This window comes from Babylonia areolata, chromosome 34, assembly GCF_041734735.1.
Source record: "Babylonia areolata isolate BAREFJ2019XMU chromosome 34, ASM4173473v1, whole genome shotgun sequence".
Taxonomy (NCBI): Eukaryota; Metazoa; Mollusca; class Gastropoda; order Neogastropoda; family Buccinidae; genus Babylonia; species Babylonia areolata.
Window position 1 is genome coordinate 11,655,749 of NC_134909.1, and position 15,562 is coordinate 11,671,310.

General features: G+C 41.1%; 1 protein-coding gene across 1 annotated transcript; it reads left to right on the forward strand.

Moving 5' to 3' along the window:
* The first annotated feature begins 2,698 nt into the window (after nucleotides 1-2,698).
* LOC143277406 (uncharacterized) lies at nucleotides 2,699-12,742 on the forward strand. Its single transcript, XM_076582201.1, has 5 exons — nucleotides 2,699-2,765; nucleotides 7,247-7,464; nucleotides 9,439-10,338; nucleotides 10,800-10,994; nucleotides 11,763-12,742. Exons 1-5 carry the CDS (start codon nucleotides 2,713-2,715, stop codon nucleotides 11,873-11,875), a joined length of 1,479 nt encoding a protein of 492 aa, XP_076438316.1. The 5' UTR covers nucleotides 2,699-2,712; the 3' UTR covers nucleotides 11,876-12,742.
* Nucleotides 12,743-15,562: the final 2,820 nt, after the last annotated feature.

The following is a 15,562-nucleotide window of genomic DNA, read 5'->3' on the forward strand; positions in this document are numbered from 1 at the left end:
TATGTACTGTGCTCGGATGATCCAACAAAATGAACTATATGTACTGTGCTCGGATGATCCAACAAAATGAACTATATGTACTGTGTTCGGGTGATCCAACAAAATGAACTATATGTACTGTGCTTGGGTGATCCAACAAAATGAACCATATGTACTCTGCTTGGGTGATCCCAGCAATAAAATGAATTATCATTACCATACACGGGTGATCTGATTAGAAGTCAGTGAAATAAGAACCCAAGAACATGACGATAGACTAAAACAAACCTCACACACACACACTGACACAACATACACTCACACACGTGTGCATGCTTAGAGAAAATAACTGAGGTATTGCACAACAATGTATAGAAATAAAAATCATCCAGCAAATAAATCCGTCACACACACACACACACACACACACACACGATATTTATTTATCTATTTACTTTTCTTGTCATTAAATCTTTAATTTCCTTCTTTCTTTCTTTCTTTTTTCTTTCTTGTGAGTGTGTGTGTGTGTGTGTATGTGTGCGCGCGCGCGTACGTGCGCATAGTCAGTGTGTGTGCATGTGTGTGCGTGGTGACTGAGTTAAGTGGATGGTCCAAGAGCCCAAGCGATCGCCTTCGTGTTGCAACATTACAATTATATAAACATAAGATAAAAAGAAATCCATATAAAAAGATGATTTCTAGGGATGTCGATTTCTCCCATTTTTGCCCTAGAAGGGAGCAAACAAAGGTAGTTACAATAGCATACGAAGGTTTACTTTCGATAGTCTCCCCTACATGCATTTCAGCTGACGCTCAAAGACGGACTTATATGTCCGTGGACCTACCTACTTACACACACACACACACACACGCACACACACACACACGCACGCACGCACGCACGCACGTACACACACTTTTTCACTCTTTGCCCCCGATTCTCTCTGTTTCAGTCTGGCTGTCCTGTGTGTCTGTCTGTCTGTCTGTCTGTCTGCCGTGTCTGTCTGTCTGTCTGTATCTCTGTTACACACACACACACACACACACACACACACACACACACACACACACACACACACACACACACACACACACACACACACACACACACACATACATACACACACCGAAAGAACAAAGACTGTGTGATACTTGTAACAGTTTAGAAGATGAGATTCACCTTTTAGACAATTGTGTAAAGTACAATACTTACAGACACAGATTCCTAATCGATATATGTCGTCCAAATGCAAAGCCTAGTGAATTGATCCTTCTAACAGAAATACAGCCAAGGCTGGCGAAATTTGTACATGAATGTTTCTCTTCTTAATATGCTCATGTTTATGTTTCATTGTGTCTTATAAACTTTAAGGTTTTATGACAATAAAAAGTATTCTATTCTATTCTATTCTATTCACACACACACACACACACACACACACACACACACACACACACACACACACACACACACACACACACACACGATTATCGAATTAAGAATGATCTAACTGATAAAATCGATCCTGCTCACAAACAGAACTCTTTGTAAACTCAGAATAAGCGCACACGATTTAAATATTGAACAAGGAAGATTTGCAAACATTCCAAGAGGAGAGAGGTTATCAGCGCAATAATATGTGTGAAGCTGTTGAAGATGAATTTTATTTCTCAGATACGAGAGTCAGTGTATCTTCAGTATTTCATGACTCGGATTTGCGAAACTATCTAATTACGCCAGAATGTACAGCAGTATAATTATCTCAGAATCACTGATATGTGATCATTAGAAAGATACAAGACAATATCCTAAAACCAAGTGACTTATTCAATTGCAATGACTGTCTAAAAACACTTGCCAAATGTGCATTTCATTGCATGCGTCTTAGATGATCGCCAGTTTTTTTCTTTGTTCCTTTTGGTTCTTTTGTTGTGTCTATTAACTTGATCCTTAACTGAGGATTTCATGACAATAAATGAAGTCAGTCGAGTCGAGTCATTCGAGTCAAGTCGAGTCACACACACACACACACACACACACACACACAACACACAACACACATACACACACACACACACACACACACACACACACACACACACACAACACACATACACACACACACACACACACACAAACTGACGTGACATGCACACTGAAGCACGCACGCGCCGGCGCGCACCGCATACGCGGACAACTGAACACGCGTCCGGGACACACTGATACATCAGTGAAGGGCAACTTTAAAATTTAGACAGTAACATTATATCAACAGATGAGAAATATATCCAGCATTACGGCTTAAGGCCAGTGTTTTTATTTATTTATTCATTTATTTGTTCAGTCATTTGTGTATCTCTTTATTTACTCACTTATTTATTCATTTGTTTGTTTGTCTTTTTATTCATCTATTTGTTTATCTATTCATTTGTTTCATTGATCGTTTTCCTCTTTTTTTTTCTTCTTTTTTTGAGAGAGACAGACAGACAGACATACACAGACAGAGACAGGGAGACAGAGAGACAGAGAAATGGGGAAAATAAATATAGTATATCTTGTCTATCATTGAAATCAACGATATGGTATTTCCATGAAGAGAGCACAAGTTTGTGACGGGCCTGCCGGCTTAGCTGCAACAGATTTCCAATTATTTTTGTAAAAAGACGCTCTGTAGTTTTCAATGCAGTTATGGTAAAACGATGTGTTTCCGGTCTTCAACCACATTCAACACAATGGCGTCGATCAGTGAACAACGTTTGAGAGAAATGGAAGCGGAGATGAACCGGTAAGTGGAAATATTTTGCAGTTATGTTGTCTTATGCCTTATGTTGTGACGCAACACATGCTGTGCGTGTTCCGATGCATTAGAAATCGCATTTTACTGCTTTATTATGATATGTTGCGGTGTCAACACGCTGCACACTTCGCCCACTTGAGAGCACATTATACGAGTGACATCACCCCAACACCGCAATCACACTTTTAATTTCAGTTTCACATACACATTGTTTATAGGAGAGACTAACGCCGGATACGGTGTTAAAGTCTTATATTCAGGGACAAATTACAATAGGACATTACCGGGATATATATTTAATTAAAAACCTTTAACAACTCTTCCAATGCAAAACTGATCAACACGTTCCCACATGAGTTAATACTATTTTATTGCTTATTCAGTTATTGATTTGTCCAAAACAATAAAACAATAAATTTCGGGGACTGTTTTACATTGTTTATAAAACTTAAAAATTATGTCGTGCATTTGATTTTTTTAAAATGCGTGATTCTCTGGTAATGGAATGCCGCCGGCATAACTGATATAGTGATACTGATAAAGATACATCATTACATGATAATGATAGATTGTAGATTATCACTATCACTAGTATCAGCAAACTGGTACTCACTTTGATTTGACTTTTATTAAAATTGAATTATTTAAATATGTGGTAGAGTGATCAGTTACTAAATCAAAATAAGTTACACAAACTTAGTTTGTAAGTTGACTGCATAGTTGTTTGATTAAATTATTAATGAAGATGAATTTATTAGTACTCTTACTCATAACTCAGTCTCAGTCACAAATTGATGAATGATTGATTAGGATTATAGGGAACGAGCGATGAAGTCATGAAACTAGGATTGTCAGAGTTATTTCCATTCATTCTGGTCAGATTCAACAGCACTTTTGTTGGTTCGACGATCCGACTTACTCTAACATCTGATGCTCTTGATCGATTAACAAGTGTAAAATAGAAAAGCAAAGGAAAATAGGAAGAACGTAGACAAGCTTGACCTTGAGGCAAGATGTCCATACACCAATAAACCTAGCTTTGTGAATGGTTTTGACCAGTATGATTCAGTTGAGAGTGATTGTGTATGCGTGTGTCACTTTCACTATGTGTGTGTGTGTGTCTTCTTCGATTTTATGCCTGTTCACTAAGATGGAAAAAAGTATGCGCGCATGCACGTTCTGGTAGTGTGCTGTCAGTGTGTGTGCTTGTATGCACTGATCTAAACAAAATTTAGATCAGTGGCTTGTGAGCATGTGTTTGTTTCTGAGTGGTGTGTCAATGTGTCTAGTGTGTTTGCGTGTGTGTGAATGATTCACTGTTTGCTTTGTGTGTGTGTGTGTTGTGTCATTGTGTGTGTGTGTGTGTGTGTCTGTGTGTGTAGTGTGTGTGTGTGTGTGCAAGTTTGTGAACATGTTTCACTCTGTGTGTGTGTGTGAGGAGGGGGGTTGAGGGGGGAGTGAGAGAGAGAGGGAGAGAGAGTGTGTGTTTGTGTGCATGTTTCATTGTTTGTGTGACTTACGTATGAATTGGGTGGGGAGGTTGGTTTCAAGCTTTGTGAGCCGACAGCTCAGCACACATATACACACACTATCACAGCACAAAACAAACACACACACACTGACACTGCACACACACATACACACTGACACTACACACACACACACACACACACACACACACACACACACACACACACACACACACACATACACACACACAAAGAGAACAGGGCAAATTTCACATAATTTCACCTCAGTATCTGATAGGGATAAGATACTATGCCCCCCCCCCCACCCCCCTTCTCCCCCCCCCCCCCAGGTTTCCATTTACTCTTTTGGTATACATTCTAAAGTGGGCAAGTTTTCATGCATGCTCTATGTCTTTTGTATGCATCTGACATTTGCCTGAGGTGAAGGATGGAATTTTCACTTCAGCACACATTATAGTCCCACTTTTTCTCGAATACATGTATTGAATCCACAGTCAGCAAGAAAAGATCCCCAAGCAGAAGTTTATACTTTATTTTTAAAATTCACTTTCCTGTGTTATGTGCTTACAAGTCAATTGTTCACCTTCCCCAGCCTTTTGAAATGAATGATGTAAAACCTTTTGGTATTATACCTACATATCACTGTATGATTGTGTTTGTAATGAGAATCTGTCATATCTCGATGATCGGATGGTCTTTTCATGAAAATTTTAAAGCAATCAATTATTACTGTTACTTTTCCTTTGTTTTTACCCAAAGGATTCCACAGATTGATGCCACAAACATGATTGTAGACACAATCTCATTTAAGTCATGATCAGCATCTGGCGACAAGAGGCGCCTCTTCCCTTGTGACAGAGAAAGCAGTAAAAACCATAATACTGTCAGGAAAATCACAAAACTTGGATATCATGAGTAAAATTATAACATTTCAATATTTCCTGTCTATTATTCACTCTTTTGTTTCTGGTGTTTTCTGTTATTTTCACTCTGCTGTGACCAAGGTGAAGAGATGGGCGCAGCAGGGTGATACTTCAACATATCACAAGCAGGCTTACTTGAAAACAAACCTTTTATGTTGACCTTTGCAGTTAATCTCTCTCTCTCTCTCTCTCTCTCTCTGTCTGTCTGTCTCTCTCACACACACACACACACACACACATACACACATCAACACATGCATACACACAAACTCGATCCCTCACACACGCACACACACTCTGACCCACACTCTTTTTCTCTCATCTTATCCTTATCAGATATTGAGGTAAAATTATGTGAATTTTGCCCTGTATTCTCCGTGTGTATGTATATGTGTGTGTGTGTGTGTGTGAGTGTCAGTATGTGTGTGTGCTCTGTGCTGTGATTGTGTGGGTGTGTATATGTATGCTTGAGCTGTTGGCTCACATAGCTTGAAACCAACCTCCACACCCAACACACACATAAGTCACACAAACATGCACTCTCTCTCTCTCCTTCCCTCTAATTCTCTAACACAACACAACACACACACACACACACACACACACACACACACACACACACACACACACACATATACACACACACACGCAGAGTGGCACATGTTCACAAACTCACACACAGAGACACACACACAGTGACACAGCACACACACAAAGCACACAGTGAATCATTCACACACACACTAACAGTGAGTAACACATACACTAACACACTAGACACATTGTCACACCACTCAGAAACACACACACACACACACACACACACACAGACACTCACTCACAAGCCACTGATCTAAATTTTGTTTTGGTCAGTGCATACAAGCACACAAACTGACAGCGCACTAACAGAACGTGCATACTTTTTTCCATCTCAGTGAACAGGCGTAAAAATCAAAGAAGAAACACACACGCACACACAACAGAGTGAAAGTGACACATGCAGACACCAGACACAATCATTCCCAACTAAGTACTGGTCAAAGCCATTCACAAAGCTAAGTTGATGGATGTGTGGACACCTTGCCTCAACATCAAGTTTGTCACCATTCTTCCTATTTCAGGTTCTTTTGCTTTTCTGTTTTTCACTTTTGTAATTGATCTAGAGCACGAGATTTTCGAGCAAGTCGGTTCGTAGAATCAACAAAAGTGAAGCGGACCGAAATGAAGGGAAATAACTCTGACAATCCTTGTTTCATGACATCATTGCACGTTCCCTATTCTGCTTTTGTTACAAAGTTGTGAAGTTGTGTCTGATTTTGAATAAAGTTATCATGTCTGATTAAACTAAAACTGATGGCGTTGTACTGAAAAAAAGAAGAAAATAAAGAGTTAAAGCTGTTGAGTGTTCTGTGATGGTGATACTGAAAGCACTCAGAAAGGACAGATTACATCAGCAGTCATTATGGTAGACTAGCACACTTTAGGTAACTTAACTAAGAAATGTGTATCAGATTGAATTTGTTTTTGTGTTACTCTTTTTGTCACAACAGATTTCTCTGTGTGAAATTTGGACTGCTCTCCCTCAGGGAGAGTGCGTCGCTGCATGACAGCGCCACCCAAGTTTTAAAAGAAAGTTTGCTTCTTGCAGTTTTATTTGTTTTCCTATCGAAGTAAATTTTTCTACAGAATTTTGCCAGGGTAACGTGCGCTAAATGCATCCTGCACACGGGACCTCAGTTTATCGTCTCATCCAAATGACTTGTGTCCAGACCACCACTCAAGGTCTAGTGGAGGGGGAGAAAATACTAGCGACTGCCAGTGTGATTTCAACCAGTGCACTCAGATTCTCTTGCTTCCTAGGCAGGCACATGATCTCTAGGCCAACGCTCCACATTGTGACAATTTCAGTATTTGTGTTTCTCTTTTGTTCTTCAGTTGAATTAGTTGATTTACCTTATTTCTAATTCTATCCTGTTTATTTTGTTGTGTTTGCCTTGCTACACAGTTTGAATAAAAATGTTTAAAGAATATTTGTTTAAAAATTTTTTTATCTCAGCTTCGAGCAGGAGATCGCACCCCCTGACGGAGGTCCAGGAGCGATGATCATCGGCTCCAGCACCTTCAACACAGTGGAGGCCCAGCTCAAGCAGATCCGCAATGAGACGTCGGGGAAGCTGGCACCCCCACCTCCGCCACCACCGCCTCCCCCTCCACCACAGGGGAGCACCACAACCACCACCACCACCAGCGCTCAGCTGGACCTGCCCTTGTCGGGTGAGTGTTTGTGTTGTGCATGGGTTTTCAGATGATGATAATAATAAGTTTATAATAATAAGTTTACATATGATATGTGTAATGTTTGATAATGATGATAAGTTTATTTTACAATAAAACAGTATGACTTGAATTTCAATAAAAACACAAAAACACATCGCAATGTCCAGCAAAACATGGAGGCCTGTTCAGCAGAGTGAACAAACACCACCAGCCACGACAAGACAGTGCATCAAAAGTACTTTGTGTACTAAGCTCAGTGTCTATAGCAAGCAGTATATATATTGTATACTGTACATACAAACATGGATGCATACACATATAACAATGATAAATAATAGTACATGTAATGATAACTTTCATCCATACAGCACTTGGAGTAGAGCATTAGTTGATAATGCTGCAACTGGAACTACACTGGCTCAGGACTGTTTTTCAGCACCATCACCCTATATATTGTTATCCCTACCCCATCAGTCATCCCTCCAAAATCATTAAAAGTCAATGAAAATGATGTTCTTTTTCTCTTTTTTTTTTTTTTTCTATTGAAAAAGAAAAAAGCATGATATTTGAAAAGAAAAGAATTTGTGAAAATTATTTAGACAGTGATATAGTACGTTTAAAGTAGAATTTTTTGTTTGTAAAGTATGCAGTGAAAGAACTAAGATTAAGAAGGTTTCAGAAAACAAAGGATTAATGCTCATTATTTTTATGGTACATAAAATGTAACTTTTTTTCTAATTCTGTTTAACTGTTACTTATTGATCACCTTAAAAGTAAAGTGTGGTACAATTAGTATTACTACTAATAATACTATTATCACAGTTGATAAATGATAATCATGATGTAATGATATAAATGTGGAGTTTTGGCTTAGTGGTAATCCATCCACCTAGGTAGCGAGAGAATCTGAGCACACTGGTTCGAATACACATGCTCACCAATATTTTCTTCCCTCCGATAGACCTTGAGCGTTGGTCTGGACATTAGTCATTCGGATGAGATGATTAATTCAGGTCCCACATGCAGCATACACCCAGCTCAGAGACAAAAGGGTTGTCCATGGCTTCATAAGTTAATTCTGTGAAAATATCCACTTCGATCGGAAAACTAATACACTGCTGGCACACACACACACACAAAAAAAAAAAAAGAAAAAAAAAGAAAGAAAAAAAGTGTGACGTTCATACTGCAGTGATGTGTTCTAGGGAAAAGTAGCCCGAATTTCACTCCTGTGTAAAGAAGTATGTTGTGACAATACAACACAATATAATACAATGCAATAAAATAATAAGAATAATAACTTATAAATGTTATGATGCACTCATAGGAAAGATACAATTAATATGAGCATATTCTGTTTGTATTCTTAAACAGTTTTCTTGAATGAAATGACAGCTCAGAGTGGCTGCAGACCTTAATTAATGTATATAGTTATACATGCTAATTCACAGCTGATGTTCAGACACTGCCAAAAGTATAAGTTTACAGGATTTGTTTGCCTTCAATCAGCATATGTAATGCGCATGAAGAAGATCCTTGAAACTAAAATATAGAGTAGATTCAGTATTCACTGAATATTTACTAGAAAATGAGGGAAAATCATTATGTTAAAAAAAAAAAAAATGTTGTTTGAAACATTCTGGTGGACAACTTTATCAGAAAGTCAGCTGTATTCTAATATTACCACATAATTTGGTTAGTTAAAACCATTTGAAACACATCATAGATTATTGTCTATGTTGCAGTTTTTAAATGTCATATCCGTTGAATGTTCCTTGTACATGGGGATGCCTGTGAAATGAAGTAAAATCTGTGCTGGATGATAACTGTAGTATAGAACACTTGTGTTAGATTTGTATTTTTTACCTCTCATACACAAGCTTGACAGAAGTATCTTCATATGTTGTTCCCGTCAAAAAATGTGAATTAAGAGTTAAAAGATTCTTGAAAACGCTCTTTGTGTGTGTGCAGCACTGGCCCCTCCACCACCCCCACCGCCTGAGCCAGCCCCTGGCCCCGAGCAGAACGAGCCGCCCCCACTCCTGCCCCCGCCCCCTCCTCCCCCGCCCCTCCTCAACCGCCCTGCCTTCGTCCCTCCACAGTTGCGGCACCGAGCCCCTCCCCCACAGAGGCCCCCCATGCACCCCCACCCCCCACAGCATCACATGGGTCCGGGGGGCCCCCACCACCACCCCCATGGGTTTCAGGGCCACCCAGGGCCGGGGCCAATGGGGGGGGGACCGCCCATGGGGCCGGGGCCCTACAACCACCAACCCATGATGGGTCGCCCCAGGCAACCCATGGGCCCGCCGGGTCCCATGGGGGGCCCCATGGGTCCTCCCCCCATGATGCAGCAGCAGCAGGGAATGGGTTTCCCGCCATCCCAGGGGCCAGGCTACATGCAGCAGCCTGGGGGCTACCCCATGATGAGTGGAGGGGGGGAGCCAGCCATGTCTGTACCCCCCGAGGCAACACCCTTGTCGGAGCCCGGTGAGGTCTCGAACCCTGCGGTGATCGAGGCCAAGCCGAAGGTGATCTACTCAGCGCCCCCAGTGCGCACTGTGCCCAAGAAAACCAAGAAGGGGAAGGAGGAGGGGAGCAAGAGGAAGCGGGGGGAGGAGCTGTCTGGAGGTGTGGACAGCGGAGTGCCTGGCAACGTTGATGGGGCGTCTGTGATGGCGGGGATTGACGGTGAGGCCATGGGGGTGGGTCACAGCGCCCTGCAGGATGACCCGGCCACTGTGGATATGGAGCTGGACATGGAGGAGGCGGTCCCAACCAAGAAGGAGAAGAAGGAGAAGAAGAAGAAGTTTCTGAGGACGGCCGCCAGCACCGTGTGGGAGGACCCCACGCTGGCTGAGTGGGAAGGAGGTGAGTCTTTGTTTGTGTTTGTCTCTGTGTGTGTGTGTGTGTGTGTGTGCTTGTCTGTGTGTGTTTGTCTCTGTGTGAGTGCATATTTTTAAAAAGTTACATGTTTCTGTGGAATTACTGGTTTGAGCGAGTCATGTCAGAGGTTCCACTCTGCTTCTGGTACCCATGGAACCCGATACTACCCACCGAAGGTGTTGACGCCTGACAAGAAAATCCCAATCCAAGACGGATGCGCTCAGCCAGATTTGACTTGCCCAATACATGTCACATCATTTACTGTTTAGGGACAGAAGAGACAGGGGAAGACAAGGGGGAAAAAAAAGGTGGACTGACAACATCACCGAACATACACTGAATGACTGGACATGTTTTATCAACAATTTCTCTCTCAAACATAAAAGTATTCTCGCATGTTGTAAGTAACTCTTGTCTGTACAGTGTTACTTGTCTCCTGTGTACAGATGACTTCCGCATGTTCTGCGGTGACCTAGGCAACGAGGTCACGGACGAGACTTTGCAGCGGGCGTTTGGCAAGTACCCGTCCTTCATCAAGGCCAAGGTGGTGCGCGACCGCCGCACCAACAAGACCAAGGGCTACGGGTTTGTCAGCTTCCGTGACCCAGTCGACTTCGGCCGGGCCATGCGGGAGATGAATGGTGAGCTGGGGATTTCTTTTTTTTTTTTTTTTTTAACTTCTTTTTAGGGGAGGTGGGGGGGGGGGTTGTTTTTTTCAGGGGTCAGGAAAACGTTTGAATCTCATTTGGGGTGAATGTGCATGCGTGTGTGTATTGGTTGCGGATGGATGTAGGGTGGAGGGAGTGATGGTGGGTGTGCTGATGAAGAAAAAACATATTTTAATGTTTTGGGCCACCTGTGACAGAGTGGTAATCACACTATGTTGTACTTCACATCAAATGCAGTAACCCTCGAACAACACGTCAGCAGGGACAACAGCAACAATGATGATATTGTTAAAGAAAATAATGGTAAAGGTGGTACAGGCAATGGTTGATGATTTCATTGTAATTTAACTTAAAAAATGTCAACTTTCTTCAGTATACTCTATAGAAAGGTGATTCAGAATTATTTTAATTTAATGAAACATGATAAAGTACACACACACATGTCCATTCACACTCACATTCACAATCTTGCATGCACACCTCACACACACACACACACACACACACACATACACACACATAACAATAACATTGAAAGAATTCCATTGGTTTTGTACCTACACACTTTTTTCCTGCAGTAAATTAGTAAGATGATTATTTATTTTCTTTGATACCCCCCCACCCCACCCACCCCCATCCTCGTCACCCTCACTCCCCGCCACCATGTGTTCTTAGGAATGAAATACCAATGAATGTGACTATTTGTTTCAACTGATTCACACACAAACTCTGTGCTGGCAGGCAAGTATGTGGGCAACCGACCAATCAAACTGCGCAAGAGCACGTGGAAGGACCGCAACATGGAGGTTGTGCGCAAGAAGGAGAAGGAGAAGAAGCGGCTGGGTCTGAGATGAGGCAATGGGCTCCGCAGAACACTCCAAAGAGGTGGAGAGAACGACAGAGAACTTAGGGCTGGGGGGGAAGGGGGGGTGTGGGGGGGAGGGGGGGTGTGGGGGGGTGAAGAGGAAGAGGAAGATGATCCAGGAAGGAAGACTGATGACGCTGTGCCCATCCCTGGGATCACCTTTTACGTTCCAAGTCTTCGTGAAACTGAAAGAGAAGATATTAAAAGAAAAAAAAGAGGCTGTGACGGGAGCGTGTGGGTCATGGCCAAAGAGGATGGCGTTTTTGAAATTGTGCGGAATGTCTGGATCAAGAGTAGGCCTGGCTGCTCTCAAAAAAATGGATGTGTGTGTCCGAAATGAGAGGCAGTGAAACTGGAATATGTGTTAATGACAGAAAATGTTTAACAGGTGTATTTGACACAGAAGGCAGTGTTCCTGATAACTGTGTTAGATGACAGAGAATATTTGACGGGTGTTTTATTGATACAGAATGCAGTGTAACTGGAACATGTGTTAAATGACATTTGACAGATGTGTTTTGGACACAGAAGGCAGTGTAAATAAAATGTGTTAAATGAACGTGAGCAGTTAAAAGCACTGATATCGTCATGCGTGCATATGTGTGTGTGAAAGATCAGTCTTCTTTAATGTAAAAAAAAAAAAAGGTATTGATGGGTGTGGTTGATGAGTTGGATGGTGTGACTGAATATAATTTGAAGGGAAATGTGTACAGGCATGGTCTCAGCGGTGGTTAAAAAAAACAAAAACAATAATCAACATGACATGGTGTCCATTGGAAGATTCTGTGCGAAGTGAAAGGCATTCTCATTGTCACCATTCCCATCTCCATTGAGAACAAATACAACATAAAGCTGATAGTGTGTGTGGTTGTGTCAGAAAAAAGATCTCCCGTTTTTCCTTAATGATTAGATGGATGGATGGAATGTGAATTTCTCGTTTGAACCCCTTGCTTTGCTTGTCCACATCTTGTCTGGCAAACAGAAACATTGCCAGAGTACGTTTTAAGAATTTTAAATGGCTTGAACGGGCAGTGTGTTCTGTACATTTCTGAGAAATGGAAGAGAAAGCATTTTAATTGTTATGCCTTTTGCATGTTATCTTTTTTCTTCTTGTTAAGGTTTAAATTTTTTGAGTGCTTCGCCTTAAAAGTTAGGATGATTTCTGTTGTAGAATTAGAGATCCCCTGGTTCATTTGTTCAAGAGAATAGCAAAAAATGGAATCATTTTGTGACAGAGTACAGCAGAAAGATTTGACAGAGATCTAAGACAGAACAGCAAGTAATCATTGACTTTGTAAGAAATAATTATAAAGTACTATCAGTATCAGAAATCAATTATGTGAAGATATGAAAAGAAAAAAACGAATAATGGCCATAATTAAAATTAAAAAGATGGATTGGACAACTGCAGGACATTTAAAATCATTTTGAAGGAGCGAGTCCTATGTGTGCTTAAATAATGTTGAACTTGGAAGTTATATTGTTTAAAGGAGTTTAAATAATGTTCAGAACACATTGTTCAGTGTTCAAACTGTTCACATCACCAGTTTTTATTAAAGATTCTGAGATAGAAAAAAAAAAAGCTTTTTGTTTTTTCAGCTGAAAAAATTGCAATACAAACATCCATTCCTTCAATTTTCATAGACGAGCAAGAGCATCAGTGGAAGCAAGGAGAGAAAAAAAAAAGGCATTTGTTTGCATATATGATCCATACAGGTATATAGACTGAGATATATATATATATATATATATATATATATATATATATATATATACACACATACATACACAGCGTAAAGGCCAATGACAGTGGAGTGTTGGCCTAGTCTGTAGAGGTAACGCGTCCACCTAGGAAGTGAAAGAATCTGAGCGCACTGGATCGAATCCCACCACAGTCGCCAGTATTTTCTCACTCTCCACTAGACCTTGAGGTGTGGTCTGGACACTAGTCATTCAGATGAAATGATGAATCAAGGTCCCGTGTGCAGCATGCACTTAGCGCACATAAAAGAACTTATTGCAACAAAAGGGGTTGTCCCTGGCAAGTTTCTGCAGAAGAATGCACTTTGATCAAAAACAAAATCGCAGGCAGGGAAAAAAAAAAAGTTGGGGGGGGGGGGGGGGGTGGCTGGCACTCAGGAGAGCGACACACTCTCCATAGGGGAGAGCAACCCACATTTCACACAGAGAAATCTGTTGTGAGAGGAAAGAATTATACAATACAATACAGTGCACGCTGAAATTCCCACCAAAACAGAGGAACATGCACAGGACAGGGCTGACGCGCACTGACACAACAAACACTACAGCTTGAGAAGAACCGCTACAGCAACATTGCTGAAGCCAGCAAGACAAGAAAGGCAGCGGCAGCAGCAGCTATGTCCAAAGAGCCCGACAGTTTCCCTGCTATCAGTGCGGATGCCCATGCACATCAAAACTGGGGCTTCACAGCCACGTGTGAGCTCACACCAAACAAGGATAAGGGCTTAGACATGACTGACTACCAAGAACACACACACACACACATTTGTATGTTTGTGTGTGTTATATAGTACTTGCATGTGGCAAACTCCCAAATGTACCTGGCTCTAAGCACCTGTCACTGGAACAATGACATATATATATATATATATATATATATATATATATACCCACACACAATAGCGCTTAATCATTAATGACAAATGACAGCAAATGGACACATACAAGGAAAAATAAAACGCACTAAAATATACACTCGCAAGCACACATAATGCAGATGCGCGTGCGTGCGTACACACACACACACACACACACACACATCCTACATGGAGTCTTCAACAGAGGGGAGACAAACAGACACCTATGCTTAATCACATCCATGGGCCATGTTGAACAGGTAAGATTTTAAACCTGTTTTGAATGAGGATAGAGTTGGTGAGTGACTGATTCTATAAGTTTGGTGTCATATACTGTACCATGTCAAACTATAGGGTAATTCTTTGGGGACTCGAAGAAACTTTTCTCCAGATGATCTGAGAGGAATGGAAAGGGGTGTAAATGCAGAAAATGAGTGAGATGGGAAAGATCTTTCGAGGAGACAATGAAGGGGTGATAATGATTATGTTTATTGTGTACTAACTATGTAATGGATGAGTAACCAGTAATCTGGTGTAAGAGAGAGGTAACACGATTTTGTTTTCTGACTTTCTGAAAGAAAATCAGCATTGTTCATTATATGAAGGAGTGACATCACATCAGAAGGCAAACAAACACGTAGCGAATTGCATTCATCAGTGCTACTCAGGATCAAGGAACAGTCAAGTTAGGTGGTTTCTCCAACAGTCAGATATGGTTCAACGATACTGATTTCTGTTGGAAATTTGTAGTTTTACATAAATTACTGACTTGGTCATGCATGGGCAGAGCTGGTTACAAATTTAGATTTTCCAAAAACAATTCTGCATACAAGCTTTGTGCAGAATTTTGAAAATCAACTTCAGCACTGCAGGCAGTCAAGGTATGGTCTGAAATATGACTAAGCACAGTGTCCCTGTGTTGGTTAATCCCATTGTTTTGTATTAGATATGTTGATTTTTCTTTAATTCGATATACAGTCATTCAATGAAACATTGATGTAAATGGCTGTACCACATACTGGTTCAGTGTCAAAAAATAAGACAACTGATCTTTCAAA